Source organism: Scyliorhinus canicula, chromosome 11 (assembly GCF_902713615.1).
Source record: "Scyliorhinus canicula chromosome 11, sScyCan1.1, whole genome shotgun sequence".
NCBI lineage: Eukaryota > Metazoa > Chordata > Chondrichthyes > Carcharhiniformes > Scyliorhinidae > Scyliorhinus > Scyliorhinus canicula.
In genome coordinates, this window is record NC_052156.1 from 16,215,981 (window position 1) to 16,232,706 (window position 16,726).

The following is a 16,726-nucleotide window of genomic DNA, read 5'->3' on the forward strand; positions in this document are numbered from 1 at the left end:
AAATGAAATGAAAAATGAAAATCGCTTATTGTCACGTGTAGGCTTCAATGAAGTTACTGTGAAAAGCCCCTAGTCGCCACATTCCGGCGAGGCAGACATTGTCCCCGTGTCTGCGCGGGTTTCACACCCCCAACCCAAAGATGTGCCGGGTAGGTGGATTGGCTACGCTAAATTGCCCCTTAATTGGTAAAAATTAATCGAGTACTCTAAATTCATTTTGAAAAAGTCCTCCTTCCGGCAATGGATTATGGACTTAATTGGAAAAGGACAAGAAGAAGTCTTACAACACCAGGTTAAAGTCCAACAGAATTCACCTGAGGAAGGGGCAGTGCTCCGAAAGCTCGTGTTTGAAATAAACCTGTTGGACTTTAACCTGGTGCTGTAAGACTTCTTACTGTGCTCACCCCAGTCCAACGCCTGCATCTCCACATCATGGAAAAAGGACAAGGTCGTGGTAAAAATTGTTGGAGGAAGAAATTAGCTGCAGCAATGGAAGCAGGTCTCTTTTTATTGCGTGAAATGCCTGAGACTGCAGAACTGCCACCATCTTGACCCACCTAGTTCCCAGGAAGCCATTTTCTTGTTTGCGACTCTCAGGCTGGCGGACCTTCTTCTTCCCGGCGTGCAGCGCGTCGAAGGCAACGGGCGAACCTTCCTCTTCCCGGCGTGCAGCGCGGCGTCCTCAGCCCCACCCACCTCGCGCTAGTCGAAGGCAACGGGCGCACCTTCCTCTTCCCGGCGTGCAGCGCGGCGCCCTCACAGCCCCACCCACCTCTCGCTGGTCGAAGGCAACGGGCGCACCTTCCTCTTCCCGGCGTGCTTTGGTTCCGCTCGGACGGGGAGACGGCGCCATTTTGTCGGTGTTGGCTACGACGGGCGGCGAAGCGGGAGGAAGCGGCGCCTTCTTGGATAACTGGGTAAGTCTCGACCGTTGGCGCCGTCTGTTGAAGGCGCGTAGCCGCTGGCCGTGTCCCCCCAGCGTCCGAGGGCCGGGGTTCCGCGGGAAAAAAAACGAGTGTTTAGCGGTTCGTTGGGCCAATTGAAATCTCGGCCGAGACATGAAGCCTCAGCCGCTGGACCCTGGCGCGCTCCATTTTGCAGCTCCCAATAGTGTAGTTGGCATCTCAGCCACACGGCTCGGGTTACAGCCTGCAGTGGGAGGGAGGGGATTGTTCAAAACCTCCACTCTTATACGGGGCACATTCCAAAACAGGCAAACTTATTAATTATTCTGCAATCTGTTCTTTGCGGATTCAGCCCTGTGTGTTCTTTTAATATATTAACGTATTTTCCTTTGTAAGGCGTCGAATAATTTTGCTTTGACTCAGTATTTCGAATATATATTTGTATCTCCTGGGTCCCTGACTAGCTGATATCTGTGGCACAGAATCAATCTGGCGAACGCCAGAATTTATACTCCGTGGGCCTCCACCCACTCCAGTCAGTGACCTCTGCCAATTTTTGTCTTGAGTATTTGTACTTTGGTTTCGTCCGTGTGTCAGTGCTCCTCTGCGGCATCGAGTTTAATATCCTTCCAGCTCGCTCAATTATTTGATTTATGCCCCCTTAACTTGCCCACAAAAGACTTCACATCCGCCCTGATGAACCGCTTGGGAATTTTACTTCGCTCTCCTTTTAGTTTTTGTTGGGCAGCACTGTAGCATGGTGGAATCCTGGCTTGGGTCACTGTCTGCGGAGTCTGCATGTTCTCCCTGTTTCGACGTGGATTTTTTTCCACAAGTCCGGAAAGATGTGCTATTGGATAATTTGGACATTCTCTCTGACTGAACAGGTGCCAGAATGTGGCAACTAGGGGTTTCCACAGTAACATCATTGCAGTATTAATGTAAGCCTACTTATGATAAAGATTTATTATTAGATGCTCAGCTTTCCTAGACCTCCCTGGCAGTTTCCTCCATTCTGGTGCGATCCTGCTAAATCTTTCTGCACTTCTCCAGTATTTTAGTATTCTTTGTGATGTGGCGCTTGGCACAACACACCCAAGTGTAGCCTAGCCAAGACAAATTCTAAATTACTCCAGAAATTCCTTCCAACTTTGCACTCGCTAGCCGTGACAACTTGTGTTACTCTTTTTTTAAAATTATTTTTTTAAATTTAGAATATCCAGTTCATTTTTTCCAATTAAGGGGCAATTTAACGTGGTCAATCCACCTAACCTGCACATCTTTGGGTTGTGGGGGTGAAACCCACGCAGACACGGGGAGAATGTGCAAACTCCTCACAGACACTGACCCAGGGCTGGGATTCGAGCCACTGTGCCACCGTGCCGCCCCAACTTGTGTTACTTTTAGCAGTTTATCTGTAATTCCAGATCTCTGCTCATGTGCCTCATTTGCTTTCTTTTTTTCACAGGAATGTAGCTCGTTATTCCTCCTACCTATATTGAATTTAATTTGCCATTTCACTACCCACGCAAAGGCTATCCTGCTGAAATTTTATGCAGTCCTCTATTTGCTTTTGCTCTCAAATTGGTAGTGTCTGCAAATTTTACTACCATACCTGAAATTTCAGAGGCTTTTCTTGCTTTTTTTAAATTAGGCATCTTCCACCCAGCCTGCTGTCCGTCCCTAATTACTTGTGCCCTATCTCAGATCTCTTCTGCAGGACCTTTAGCAAACATCTTTTGAAAGCACAGGTATTTGGTAATTTGTTGTCACTGCTTTGGTGTCCACTTCTTTGGACCGCTACCAAACATCAAGCCATTGTATTCAAGACGGTCACTGATATCATCCACTCTGGACATTTTCCCTCCATGACTTTGAGTCCCCCAGTCCACTTCTACTTTTTCCCTAATGCCTATAAGCAAGGCTGTGCTGGTTGACCCATTGTTTCAGTAAGTTTCTGCCCCACTGAACTTATTTTGTCATATTTCAATTAAATTTCATCTCCCTAGTCTCTCCTCGATGCCTGTGACTCTTCAGTTCCCTACATCACTTCAACAATTTCCAATTTGCTAGTCCTAACTGTCTCATCTACACCATGGAGGCCCAACCTGTCTGAACGTGCTCTCAAATTGAACAACTTGTGCTTCACCTCCATTTCCCCCAAATACGAAGTGTTGTTATGGATACCCATATGGTGTCTCGCTATACCGGCCTTTATGAGGGACATGCACAACAAAATTCCTACTTTGGGTTCCTTCCTCATCTTTTCTGGTACATTGATGACAATATTGTCCTGCCCTTGCCAAGAACTGGAACTTTAGTTGACTTTGTTTCCAGTTTCTACCCTTCTCTCTCCTTTACCTGATTTGCCTCTATGACTACGTTCTAGGACTTCTGTCTCCATTACCAGGGGCTGCATGGTAGCATAGTGATTAGCACTATGGCTTCACAGCGCCAGGGTCGATTCCCGGTTGGGTCACTGTCCGTGTGGCGTCTGTACGTTCTCCCCGTGTCTGCGTGGGTTTCCACTGGGTGCTTCGGTGTCCTCCCACAAGTCCCAAAACTCGCGTTTAGGTGAATTGGGCATTCTGAACAGGTGCCGGAATGTGGCGACGAGGGGCGTTTCACTAACTTCATTGCATTACAAAATTCACTACAGACCCACTGGTGCTCACGGCTGGCTAAATGTCCTCGGACCTCACTTTGTGTATGGCCATAATATGATGAGATCATCATCCAGTTGGTGCCTGTGATGTCTGAAATGCAAGTATGATCACAAGACACTTCACACCTCCAACACTAAATTCACACAACTTCTGAATGGTTGTTATTGAACTTTTTACAGAACACTTGGACAAAACAATACCTGCAATATGGGCACAGATTATTTTTGCTCTTTAATAGTGTTTTAAAGTGCTGAGGTTTCTTAGATGAACATGCTAGTTAACACCAAGCTGGGGTATTATCAGATTATTTCTGCTATAATTTGCAAAAGAATGGTAGATAAGCAGGATGTTTGAAACAAGTATCTTGGTAATACTGTAAATGGCTTGGAAGCAGAGTTTGGGAAGTAAATAGTGTTCAAGGAGTTGTAGTTTCTCTGGATTGGTTCATTGCTTATTGTGACTCTTGGGTCAAGGGGAAATCGCTGAAGGATATGCTTCCTGCAGTGTAAATTCCTGTGCTCATGTTGAGACTGGAAACTGATTATGAAAGATTGTTGAACTGTAATAGCACCTGTCCTTAGTTGAAACACTACAACACTGCTCCTGTTGGAGGGCTGTAATTACAGTTCAGGAAGAAATGTTGGGATTTCAATTTGAATATAAGAGAACCAAATCGTGCCAGAATTATGTCTCTGTGATGCTGTCGAGTTGTTCCTTGGCTTCTAAACTTGCTTCACCTGAAGATACATATTTTAGTGCAAAGCCAAGGGAGTTTGATGAGTGCTTAGTGTATTCGGTAAAGTTAGTCTTCAATATTAAATAATGGGGACCATTGGATGTGCTGTGGAATAATTTTTATTTCAGTACATTGGGATTTGTTTTGATTCTATTGGATTATGTCATGTAGCTGTCGGAGATTTACTGAGCAAAGTATTAACACAGCACTGCTCCTGTAATTAGAGTATTTGGGTTTGTTGAATTTTTGCTTCCCCTTTCTTGCATTGTCAGCACATGCCGGAGCCCTTGTGGGTTTGCATCTCTCAAGAGGTTACTTGGAAGTGGACAGTGGCTAATTTGGCTGACACCTTTGTTTGATGCTTCTATACAATGGCAATGGTTAGACACTTATTGTGAGAAGTGAAAGAGGCAGATGACCAGGCTAAGCCTCCATCATCTCATTCGATTTATCTCTATGTTCTAACGTGTTTGAGATTGTTCTTTGCAAATTCTGGGATAAAGACCCCATAGCAGTTATTCTTCAGGATGTGCACCACAGAATCTCTTCAAGTCACTTTACGTCAGTTAACACTTGGATAGATTCCAATTTTTTTCAATGCAATGATTCTGAATTTGAAGCTGTTAAAAGGTGGACCAGGTTGTTGGATACCATTAAGTTAATGATTATGGACCACAGCCATTTTCTGCAAAAGGGCATAGTTGATAGATGCCTGGTCGTTCCCCTCTTATACAGAGACAGTGATCGAATTATGAAATTCTCATGGCACTGTACTGGAGACAATTAACATAGGGTCTAGAATTTGGTATCTCCTTTTCACATTTGTGACTGATGTGATGTTTTATCTTTCCATTTTATGGGGCTTTTTTGTGTAAGAGGTTTGCTGTATTTTTTTTGAAGATTAAGACATTCTGCAACAATGTACAAAGGATTTTGTCAGTATTGTGACATGAGGTGTTGTGAAAGGTGTTTCAGCTGCTTTTTGGAGAATGGGAGGGACTGCATGGCTGTACTTTGTAAAGAAATTTAGTTTTTCTGCTTAATCTGTTCCCATGCTCATGCTTTTGCAATTTTCCTTTTTCACTTTAGATTGCTTCTCTCAAAGACTTTGGAAGAGCCGAGTTCCCATTCGTCAATAACAATGGGCTATGATAAATATGATAAACGGTAATAACTTCAGAATTCTATTAAATTGTTTCCTTCTCCTGTTTCATGTTTCCCGTTGCCCCATCCCCAATTCATAGTCCTTAATGGGTGATTGTGAAGCTGCTGGCTTCAAAGTGTTGCATAATTTTGAAAATGGAAGGTCTTGTTTACCCTTATAACAAAGCTGTTAAAACATCTTAACGATCCATCTTTACAACATTTATCTCTCCATTTGGAAAATAATTTGATTCCTTGTTGACTAAGCATTTATGGAAGAGAAAAATCATGCTGTTTATTTTATGTTCTATGATCATTGTGCCATTATGCTTACTAATCTGTCCTGGATTGGGGGAAATAGTTACCGCAATGCCTTGTTAGTAATCCATCTAGAGTTTTAGTATGGTGCACAGTTATTCTGTTCTGGTTATTTTGTTGCTTAGTGCAAAGTTAATTTATTCCAGTCAAAATTGGAATGTTTTGTTGATGGCTAACGTTGCTAATATGAGAAGTCGTATTGAAATCATGTTTCCTCCAGAAATGACCAGTGCACCACCTGGTGTAAGACTATGTCATGGGGACCAGTTCACTTGTTGCAATTCAGACCTCTGAACTAATTTTCATTCTACTCAACTTTGGTTCCTGGCAGACTGGGGTAACAAGATCAGTTGACTGACTCTATTTCACCTCCACTACAACTGAAATTGACCAACAGCACAGAGTGGAGTTTGAGCCTGGGATTTTCTTGGCAGTGTCGCTCAATTGTTTGCTGAATTAACCTAGCTGACTATTGGGGAGGCCATTGATCTCCCAGTAATGTACAGCTGGAAATGCTGTGAACTATTTTTGGAGTGCTTTAGAGTTGATTAGATGCTTATGGGAAGAATGAGGGTAATATTGGGCCGAGAAATTAATCACTGGTCTATCTAGACACTTGTGCCTGAATAAAGATGTTCTGCCAAACTAATATTTTTGATGCTAATTTGTGCAGCGAAACCAGTCGAAGTGAGCGGAGTGGCCGTTATAGTTCCGAATGGAACAGGGATGAGCATAGAGAGTCACGAAACAGACGTGACTATGATTATAAGGATGTTGATTATCGTGCTCCACCGAATCACAATAGGGACTATGAACGTGATAGACGCCGCAGCGATTATCGGAATAATGACCGCTATCAAGACTACAGGAACTATGAGAATTCTGAGGTACGCAATCCTATGTCTCTTGAATTGATGTTGCTCCATGTGTCTTCATTGGTTATAGACAAAATTGCTTTTGTTTTAGATTTTGTGGCCCCCAAAGGGAAAGTGTTCCCATTCTCAGTTGATGTCTCTGCTGGAGGTGGAGCTAGGCCTTTAGTGATCATACTCAGCCTTTGTGTTCTTGGGATGTGGGTGGAGATGGAGTGTTGAGTCTTCACTTGTTTGTGGTAGGCAGCACCTGAATTTTAGCCCCTGACTAAGCATGTCAACATAATATGTTTCTATACATCTACCTTTTGGGGCTAAAGGGTTCAGGGGAAATGGGGGGAAGGCAGGATCAGGATATTGGACTTGCTGATCAGACAAGATCATAATGAATGAATGCTCTAATGACCACCTCCTATTTTCTATGTTACTAACGAGACGCCCAAGTACTGCTGTAATCTAACATGGGCAGCTTTACTGTAAGAGGAGTTGTTTAAAACAAAAACAAACACTGGAATCATGAGCAAATTTTTAATTTGTTGCTCATCCCAAATTGCTCTTGAACTGAGTGGTTTGATAGGCCACCTCCGTGGTCAGCTAAGAGTTAATCATATTGCTGTATTTGGAATAGTGTGTAGGGCAGACCAGATGAGGATGGCAGATTTCCTTCCCTTAAGGGAATTGTGAACCAGTTGGGTTGTAATGACAATGATAGTTTCAGGTCTATTAATTAATTTACATTTTTGAACCCATCTCCCCAGAGCGTTAGCTTGGGTTTCTGGATTAGCAGTCCAGTGACATTACCACAATATCGGCATCTCTCTGGCATTCCTGGCTTTATAACAAGTAGGGGCTTTTCACAGTAACTTCATTGAAGCCTACTTGTGACAATAAGCAATTATTATTTTTTTAAAAATTATTTTTATTAAAGCTTTTTTCAACCAGGATTTTTACATCATAAAAAGAGAAACAGTAAACGAAAAATATTTAACAAAACAAGGTGGCTGATATCATTATACGAAACGAAAATACAAGTTATATCAACACGCCCCCGTTGCTGCTGCTGACAATTTACTGCTCCCCTAGAAAGTTGAGGAAAGGTTACCACCGCTGGGAGAACCCCATCAAGGACCCTCTCATGGCAAACTTTATTCGCGCCAGGCTGAGAAACCCAGCCATATCGCTAATCCAGGTCTCCACACTCCTTCGAGGGGGTACCAGCGGAAATGTCCCCACCTGTTTCTTGAGAAAGTACCGAACCAGGAGGTATCTGAAAGCATTTCCCGGGGCCACACCGAACTTCTCCTCCAGCGCCTGCATGCTGGGGAAAGTCCCATCTATAAGCAATTATTATTATATTAACTGGAGAGGTCATTGATAATTATAATCTTTATTGTCACAAGTAGGCATACATTAACACCGCAACTAAATTACTGTGAGAAGGCCCTAGTCACCACATTCCGCCGCCTTGTTCAGGTACACAGAGGGAGAATTCAGAATGTCCCAAATTGCCTAACAGCACCCCTTTGGGGTTAACCGGAGCACCCGGAAGAAACCCATGCAGACACGGGGAGAACATGCAGAGTCCACACAGACAGTGACCCAAGCTGGGGATCGAACCTGGGCCCTGGTGCTGTGAAGCAACAGTGCTAATCACGTACCATGTATTATTACCAGAAGGAACCCCTGTAACAGCAATTGATTGCCTCTGGCAGCCAGCCACCTTTGTGTACTTTATGTTAACCGCTGGAAGATTATTCCTTTGACCCACATTGACATCGGTTTTTCTGGAATTTGTTGCTGCTATGCTGAATGATGTCTTTTACCACCGATCAACTCCTGTCACCTCTTGCTCCTGTACCTCCGTATTTCTTGTTAAAAAAAATTTAGACTACCCAATTAAGTTTTTCCAATTAAGGGGCAATTTAGCATGGCCAATCCACCTACCCTGCACATCTTTGGGTTGTGGGGGCAAAACCCACGCAAACACAGGGAGAATGTGCTAACTCCACATGAACAGTGACCCAGAGCCGGGATCGAACCTGGGACCTCGGTACCACCGTGTTGCCATACCTCCGTATTTCTACTGGAACATTGTACACCTGTGAGCAGTTATGGTGAAAAGATTTTATTAGAAGGATAACTTAGGACATCTCGTGATGTCCAATTTCTCTAATAATGATAAGAAAGTCGGCATTAAGGCACTTTACCTGAATGCTCGTAGCATTCGTAACAAAGTTGATGAATTAACGGTGCAAATCATTGCGAATGAATATGACTTGATAGCCATTACGGAGACATGGTTGCAGGATGGTCACGACTGGGAGTTAAATATCCAGGGGTACCAGACCTCTCGGAGGGATAGACAGGTATGTAAGGGAGGTGGAGTAGCACTAATAATCAAGGACGACATCAAGGTGGCGTTGAGGGATGATATAGGTTCTATGGAGAATGAGGTTGAATCCATTTGGGTAGAAATTAGAAATTCTAAGAAGAAAAAGACACTGATAGACATAGTCTATAGGCCACCAAATAACAGCATCACACTGGGACGGGCAGTAAATGAAGAGATAACTAATGCCTGTCAAAAGGGTACAGCAGTTATCATGGGAGATATTAATCTGCATATAGATTGGTCAAATCAGCTCGGTCAGGTTAGCCTTGAAGAGGGGTTCGTTGAATGTATCCGGGATAGTTTTCTGGAACAATATGTAATGGAACCGACGAGAGAGCAAGCTATCCTAGATCTGGTCCTGTGTAATGAGGCAGGAATAATTAATGACCTCATCGTTAGGGATCCTCTTGGGAGGTGTGATCACAGCATGGTTGAATTTAGTGTACAGATGGAGAGTGTGATGATAGAATCCAATACCAGGGTCCTATGCTTGAACAAAGGGGACTACGATAGAATGAGGAAGGACCTCGCTTAAAGTAGACTGGAAACAAATATTTTATGGTAGGACAGTTGAGGAGCAGTGGAGTACTTTCAAAGAAACCTTTCATAGTGCTCAACAAAGTATATTCCAGTGAGAAGGAAGAATTGTAAGAAAAGAGGTAATCTACCATGGGTTCCTTAAGGAGATACATGAGGCTGTCAAATTGAAAGAGAAGGCTTACAAAGTGGCCAAGGTCAGCAGGATACTAGAAGATTGGGGAAACTTTAAAGGTCAGCAGAAAGCGACGAAAAGAGCCATAAAGAAAAGTAAGATAGAACACGAAAAAAAAACTGGCACAGAATATAGGACAGATAGCAAAGTTTTTATAATTATATAAAACTAAAAAGAGTGGCTAAAGTAAACATTGGTCCGTTAGAGGATGAGAGTGGTCATTAGTTATGGATATGATGAATGGCGGAGGGCATTGAACAAATATTTTGTATCGGTCTTCACAGTGGAGGACACTAATAACATGCCAGCAATTGACCGAGAGAAGAAGGTCACGAAAGAGCAAGTGTTGGGCAAGCTAATGGAGCTCAGGATAGTTAAGTTTCCTGGCCCTGATGGAATGCATCCCAGGGTACTGAAAGAGATGGCTGGAGTAATAGCAGATGCACTGGCGGTAATTTTCCAAAATTCGCTGAACACTGGGGCAGTCCCAGAGGATTGGAAAACAGCAAATGTGACGCCACCGTTTAAAAAGGAAGTAGACATAAGATGGGGAATTATAGACCGGTTAGCTTAACGTCTGTCATGGGGAAGATGCTTGAGTCTATTATCAAGAAAGAGATAGGAGGGCATCTCGATAGAAATTGTCCCATTGAATGGACGCAGCATGGATTCATGAAGGGCACGTCATGCTTGACGAATCTCTTGGATTTCTATGAAGACATTTTGAGCAAGTTAGACAAAGGGGACCCAGTGGATGTGGTGTACCTAGATTTCCAAAAGGCCTTTGACAGGTACCGCACAAGAGGCTGCTGCATAAGATAGGATGCATGGTGTTGAGGGTAGAGTACTAGCATGGATAGAGGATTGGTTGTCTACAGGAAACAAAGAGTGGGAATAAATGAGTGCTATTCTGGCTGGCAATCAGTGACTAGTGGTGTGCCTCAGGGATTGGTGTTGGGATCACAATTATATACAATTTATATAGATGATTTGGAGTTGTGAACTACGTGTAAGGTATCCAAGTTTTCAGATGACACGAAGGTGTGTGGCAGAGCAAAGTGTACTGAGGACTGTAAAACCTTACAGAGGAACATTGACACATTGAGTGAGTGGGCAAAGGTCTGGCAGATGGAGTATAATGTCAATAAGTGTGAAGTCGTGCATTTGGTAGGAGTAACAATAGAACGGGATTATTACTTAAATGGTAAAAAGCTGCAGCATGCTGCTATGCAGAGGGACCTGGGTGTACTTTGCATGAGTCACAGAAGGTTGGTCTGCAGGTGCAACAGTAATTTAGGAAGGCAAATGGAATTTTGTCCTTCATTGCGAAGGGGATTGAGTTTAAAAGTAGAGGTAATGTTGCAGTTGTACAAGGTGCTGGTGAGGCCACACCTGGAGAGTACTGTGTGCAGTATTGGTCTCCACACTTGAGAAAGGATGTGCTAGCACTAGAGGGGGCGGCAGAGGAGGTTCACTAGGCTGATTCCGGAGTTGAGGGGGTTATCGTATGAGGAGAGGCTGAGTAGATTGGATTATATTCACTGGAATTCAGAAGGTTGAGGGGGATCTAATAGAAACATATAAATTTTGAAGAATGGATAAGATAGAAGTAGAAAGGATGTTTCCACTGGTAGGTGAAAGTAGGACAAGAGGGCATAGCCTCAAGATTAGGGGGACCAGATTTAGGACTGAATCAAGGAGAACTTCTTCACTCAGAGGATGGTTAAAGTATGGAATTCCCTACCGAAAGGAGTAGTAGACGCTACTTCATTGAATATATTTAAAGATAGGGTAGACGTTTTTTTTGAAAATAAAGGAATTACGGGATATGCGAGAATGCGGGTAAGTAGTTCTGAGACCACGAAAAGATCAGCCATGATCTTATAGAATGGCGGAGCAGGCTCGAAGGGCCGACAGTCTACTTCTGCTCCTAGTTATTATGTTCTTATTGATGACACCTTCAATTTTTTGATTGAGAGGGGTCTCTTAGACAATAATTGGCAGAGGCCTTAATAGTTTCAGCTTTTTTTTTGGACCAGCTATTCAGTTTTGTAATAGTGCCTCCCTGCGACAGGAATTTCAAGCTTTGTTTGTGTAGTATTACTGGATCACTGAATTTTTAAGTATCCATTTTTAGTAGAACTCTGGCTTGCTTGTTTGTCAGTCGAAGCATGAAAGGGGACGTGGGGTTGCCTGTTTAGTTCCCTCAACCTGTTTACTGGTTATTCCTTTATTTTGCAGTTGATTCTTGGTTGGCCTTTCTGCACCCCTGGATCCAGAGACATGCCGTTCAATCTGATGTCATTGTAGCATGCTAAAGATTTTTAAATTAAGTTTTAAAAATCCTTTTTTGATTCCAGAGTTTAAAAACTGATACTTCATAGTAATCAGCCTTTTTATAAAAAAACAGTTTAGAGTACCCAATTCATTTTTTCCAATTAAGGGGCAATTTAACATGGCCAATCCACCTATTGGGTTGTAGGGGCGAAACCCACGCAAACACGGGGCGAATGTGCAAACTCCACACGGGCAGTGACCCAACACAGACAGTGACCCAGAGCCGGGATTGAACCTGGGACCTCGGTGCCGTGAGGCAGCAATGCTAACACCTGCGCCACCATCCTGTCTTGTAATCAGACTTGCATGGTGGTTTTAATGCCTCATCGCGGTTGGCGGAATGCTTCATTCACAAAGTTCATTGGGCGTGTGTATTAGCACCTGCCCTAATCGGCTGGCAAATTAATTAATTCTGCCCCTGGAGTTCCATGTCTTGAATCGTGGCAGGGATTTGAAGATCTACCTGGGTTCAGGTAGCAATTACAAATAATTTGTGATTGAATGCAATTCATTTACTGCATCAGCTAAACTGAGATTCCTCTCTGTTAATCACTCTCTGTTAATCACCTGGTTAGTCCCCAGTTTAACCGTAGCTTTAATCGGTTAATGTAGGTAGGTTTAGTATATGGACAATGTTCAGCTATGACTTCTTGCAAAAATCTAATTAACACAATACGCGTAATGTGGATTAAACCTCTGCCTCCAGATTTTTTAACGCTTCATGCTTCATCTGAGTGTTATCCAATTGAAAATATTTACCATCCACAAACCAAGTTTGGGAGGAAAACATTGGCACCTGTGCTGAAATGTTTTTTGCCATTTAAAATGGGTATTACGTTGAAATTTCACATACTCACCATTATGTTTTACTAGAATTCTAATGTTGATACAGAGTAAAATGTATCTATTTGAAGTGGGAATGGAAATTTTATACAATGAGCAAAAATGTCTTTGCCTCCAGAATTGTGACGATGACAGCAGATATGAACGATCCGAGGGAAGCCAGTACTATGATGGTGACTACAAGGACCACGATTACAGAAATGATGGAACCGAAGAGAGGGAAAACAAAACAATTATGTTGAGAGGTCTTCTGCCGTCCACAACCAGAGAGGATGTGTGTATATGTTTAACGGAATTTTCACATACATTTGGGTTTATTGGAATTGCAGGAATATTTGAGGGAAAGATTCTGAACAGTATAGTTGTGGGTTAAAGTGTCTGTTAGGTTTGCTTTTGCGAGGAGAACATATAAAACTATTTAGAGGAGGTAGGGAAGCCACATGTTTGTAATACATGTACATTGGTTTACTAAGCATTGAGCAGCAACTTGAAAATTAGTAACTTAATTTTGTATGAAATGGTCATCTGGCAAGCAATTGATTTGGAACACAACGGTAGCATTAAAAGTGATTCACCACTAATATCCACCACTGCACAACTATTCATTTATATTTTTGCTTTATTTGAGTACATGGCAGCAGGCAGTATCCTGTTGCAAGCTATCTGGCACATGGCCTTGCTGTAATGCAAGATGTGGCATTTTACAGGACTTTTGTGAAGACTCAGTAAAGTTCAGATCTGCAGATTGTGGTAACCTGTTGCTTGCTACATGTCGTTTCCGGTCAAATAAGTAATTGTCCTAAGTCGATATTTATTGTATCAACAAACTAGTCTTTTAAATTAATTACTTGTGAAGGGACCAAGTAAGATTCAACTTACTCATTCAGAACAGATGATGTTCTTATCTCTCAGCCTGTATTCTTCTATTCTGTCTTTTGTTTTCCAATTAGTACCAATACAAAAGCAACGATACAGCGTATATAATTGTAGTTATGGAGCATTTACATGTTGCGAAAAGGATAGAATGTATTCATAATTGGTTATGCTTTCTATTTGTAAATGTACAAAACAAGTTGTAAGTTTTAATCGCAATTTACTTTTTTTTCTGAGCACCAACATTATTACTAGATTCTGTGGGGAAATTACACTTTGAAATATCAAGCACTTCTGGTTCAGGTGTAGTGTATGAGCTAGGTGAAGAAAGCTCCTCTTACCCAAACTGATAAAGCTGGATTTTGCTGAACCTGTTAAAAGCAACCAACCTTTGGGGGTCTTTGCAGTTGCTGAGTTCTACCCTGTTTTGTGCAATGGATTTGTATGCTAGGCAATGGGGCTAGGTTCAGACTGCCTTGCAAGTCGGAGCAAATGTTTCCAACTCACTCACTGTTGAGGTCCAAAGCACCTTTTTCTCAAATGTTATTCTCCATGGTATTGATTTCATATTGAGTTAACCAATTGCATTCCAGTGTCTGTTCCAAAGTCACATGTAAGCTGTAGTAGTGAGTGCCAAAAGATTATTTAGCCTCAGAAGTCATCACTGTTGATCCCATCTTCTGATGTCCAGCCATGTCACTGAAGTCGTTATTGTCCTACCCATCACTCTGAAACAATGCAGCAATTTAACCTGATACTTTCCAATATGTGTATGTCAGAGCTAGTTTCTAATGACTAGTAAAAGTATAAATATTTATATGCTGTTACAGTCTCTAGGAAAATAAAACAATGTATTTAAAATTTCCTTTCAGATACTTGAAATATTGAGGACAGTGATGAATTTCAGCCCAAAGATGTGCGAGTAATGAAGTGTAAAGTATCAGGTGAGATTTTGGCTGCTCTTGCAGGTATTCTCGGAGAGAAAAATATCCCATTTCCTTTTTCCAATTCAGGAAAGACCTTTGCCCTGGCTGAGGTACATGTGATTGTTTTAGCCAGTTAAAAATGAACTTGCCTTAATCTACAATGGTTAAATTGCAAAGATTTGCGTGGTATTACAGTAGTAGATTACCCAACAAGGCAACTCTTGAACAAAAGTTCCATGACTTCTATATTTTGAAAATTACATTTGTATTCATAGAATAAATTTTGCACCATAGTCCACGCACCACGTGCCGCCCCATGAAGCACTCTGATTGCCAGAACCTCTTCATTTCTCGCATTGATGGGATTACTGTGTTCGGATGAGGGAATCTTTTGGGGAGGTTTTATTTCTCGAACGCAGATTCAGTTAATCCTAGCAACTCTTGGTTGCAAACATATTTTTTTCCTTTTAAGAGCTTTTCACATTCAAATGGATTTAATCTGTCTATTTCTTTATAGTGAGTTGAGCCCTTTTAATGTAATTCTATATCTTGTCAACTGTTGAAAGTTGAGCTTCCATTTCAAGAAGGTTTTGTCAGCTTGAACCTGTTGACTGTAGCATTTCACTTCAAAACATTGTTTCATACTACACTTCTGAACGGAGAGTGAGCTACTTCAAAATAAACCAAGCTTTGTTATTACTTTGTGTTCTATAATCCCATGAGTAATAATATGCTCCTAGGTGGGGTGTTGTTATTTCTCTGCAATACCTTTTTTTAGCCAGCATCAGGGTTGTTTTCATTCCAGCAATACCTACTTGTGTTTATGCAGCACCTTTTAACACAACAAAACATTTCAAGGCCACTTTCTCAGTGCTACAAAACACTCAGCCATCGAGGCGACTCAGGCAGCTAGCCAAAAGCATGGTAGTAGAGGCAGGGTTTAAAGAGTCTCTTTAAAAAGGAAAGAGAAAGAAGTTTAGGGAAGGAATTCCAGAGCTCAGGACTTGGGCATTTGACGGCATAGCTACTAATAGTGGAGCAAGTAAAATGTAGATGTGCTTAAGAGAGCAGAATTAGTTGAGCACAGATATCACAAAGCTTTATGGCTGGAGGAGATTAAAGCTGGGCAAAGGCCATGGCGCAGTTTTAAAGCTGTGATGAGAAATTTAAAATCAATATGTTGCTCACAATGTAATTCATTGAGCGCAAAAGTGACAGGTGAGCAGGCAGAAGCATTTTGAATGACCTCAACTTACTGGGGACAGGCCGGCAAGGAATATACTGGAATAGTCAAGTCTAGAGGTAATGAGGTGTAGGTGAGTGTTTCAGTAGCAGATGATTTGAGGTAGGGGTAGGCTCAGACCATCTCGTAGAGTCTTGGATAATTCCAAGGACCTGTCTTAGGTCAAGATCTTATTGATCTGCTTCATTGGTTATAGGTTTTGCAGACGATACTTGTACAGGGATGATGTCACACATTTAGTATCTGAAAGGGCAATTAGGAAGCATTTAAGGCTTGTGGATGTTAACCAAAGGTGCCTCACCAACCACGCTGCATCCCATCAGTCCTGTTCATATAGTAACTTTGTCCTCCAACCGAAATTGGGTAGGAGAAATTGAGATTCAAGCAACAAGAGGAAATGATATGCAAGGTATGGTGTCCACAAAAGCTTATGTGAGTTTTTAAGCAGGTATTCTCTGTGCTGTTTGCTACCCAAGCATGCACAATGTGTAATTAAATTCAACATTAACAAGAATTTTGAAGCCATTCTTTCCATTTACTGAGAGTATTGATTAAATAGTCTTAGGATGTAGTGGGATAGTAATCCTGTGTTAATGATATTGAAACCTGCCAGCATAGATTGGGGGGGGAAGGAAATTGGGACTATTACCGTTGGAAACTTTTATGTTTTTATTTTCTTAGCAAAACTAATTTGTATTGGGCTGATGATCACCTAAAACAGCTAATTGCCTTAATTAATGTAGAAGACGCCACCCTCTTT

At 42.0% G+C, this 16,726-nt stretch overlaps 1 protein-coding gene and 1 long non-coding RNA gene across 5 annotated transcripts in view; both read left to right on the forward strand.

Moving 5' to 3' along the window:
• The first annotated feature begins 705 nt into the window (after window positions 1-705).
• Window positions 706-5,437, forward strand: LOC119973855. The gene is made up of 3 exons (XR_005462391.1): window positions 706-917; window positions 3,565-3,672; window positions 5,397-5,437. It is a non-coding gene; the product is annotated as an uncharacterized LOC119973855 (long non-coding RNA).
• Window positions 5,438-6,575: 1,138 nt separating this feature from the next.
• The window catches only part of LOC119973853 (RNA-binding protein 5-like), a 60,555-nt gene continuing 50,404 nt past the window's right edge, over window positions 6,576-16,726 (forward strand). For 2 of the 4 annotated variants that reach the window (XM_038812338.1, XM_038812339.1), the window contains exons 1-3: window positions 6,576-6,655; window positions 13,043-13,198; window positions 14,670-14,741. In XM_038812338.1, coding sequence (XP_038668266.1) covers window positions 14,723-14,741 — 19 coding nt within the window. In that variant the 5' untranslated portion in view covers window positions 6,576-6,655; window positions 13,043-13,198; window positions 14,670-14,722. Of the gene's footprint in view, window positions 6,656-13,042; window positions 13,199-14,669; window positions 14,742-16,726 lie in introns of those variants that run through there. The other 2 variants (XM_038812340.1, XM_038812341.1) reach the window with 2 other exon arrangements.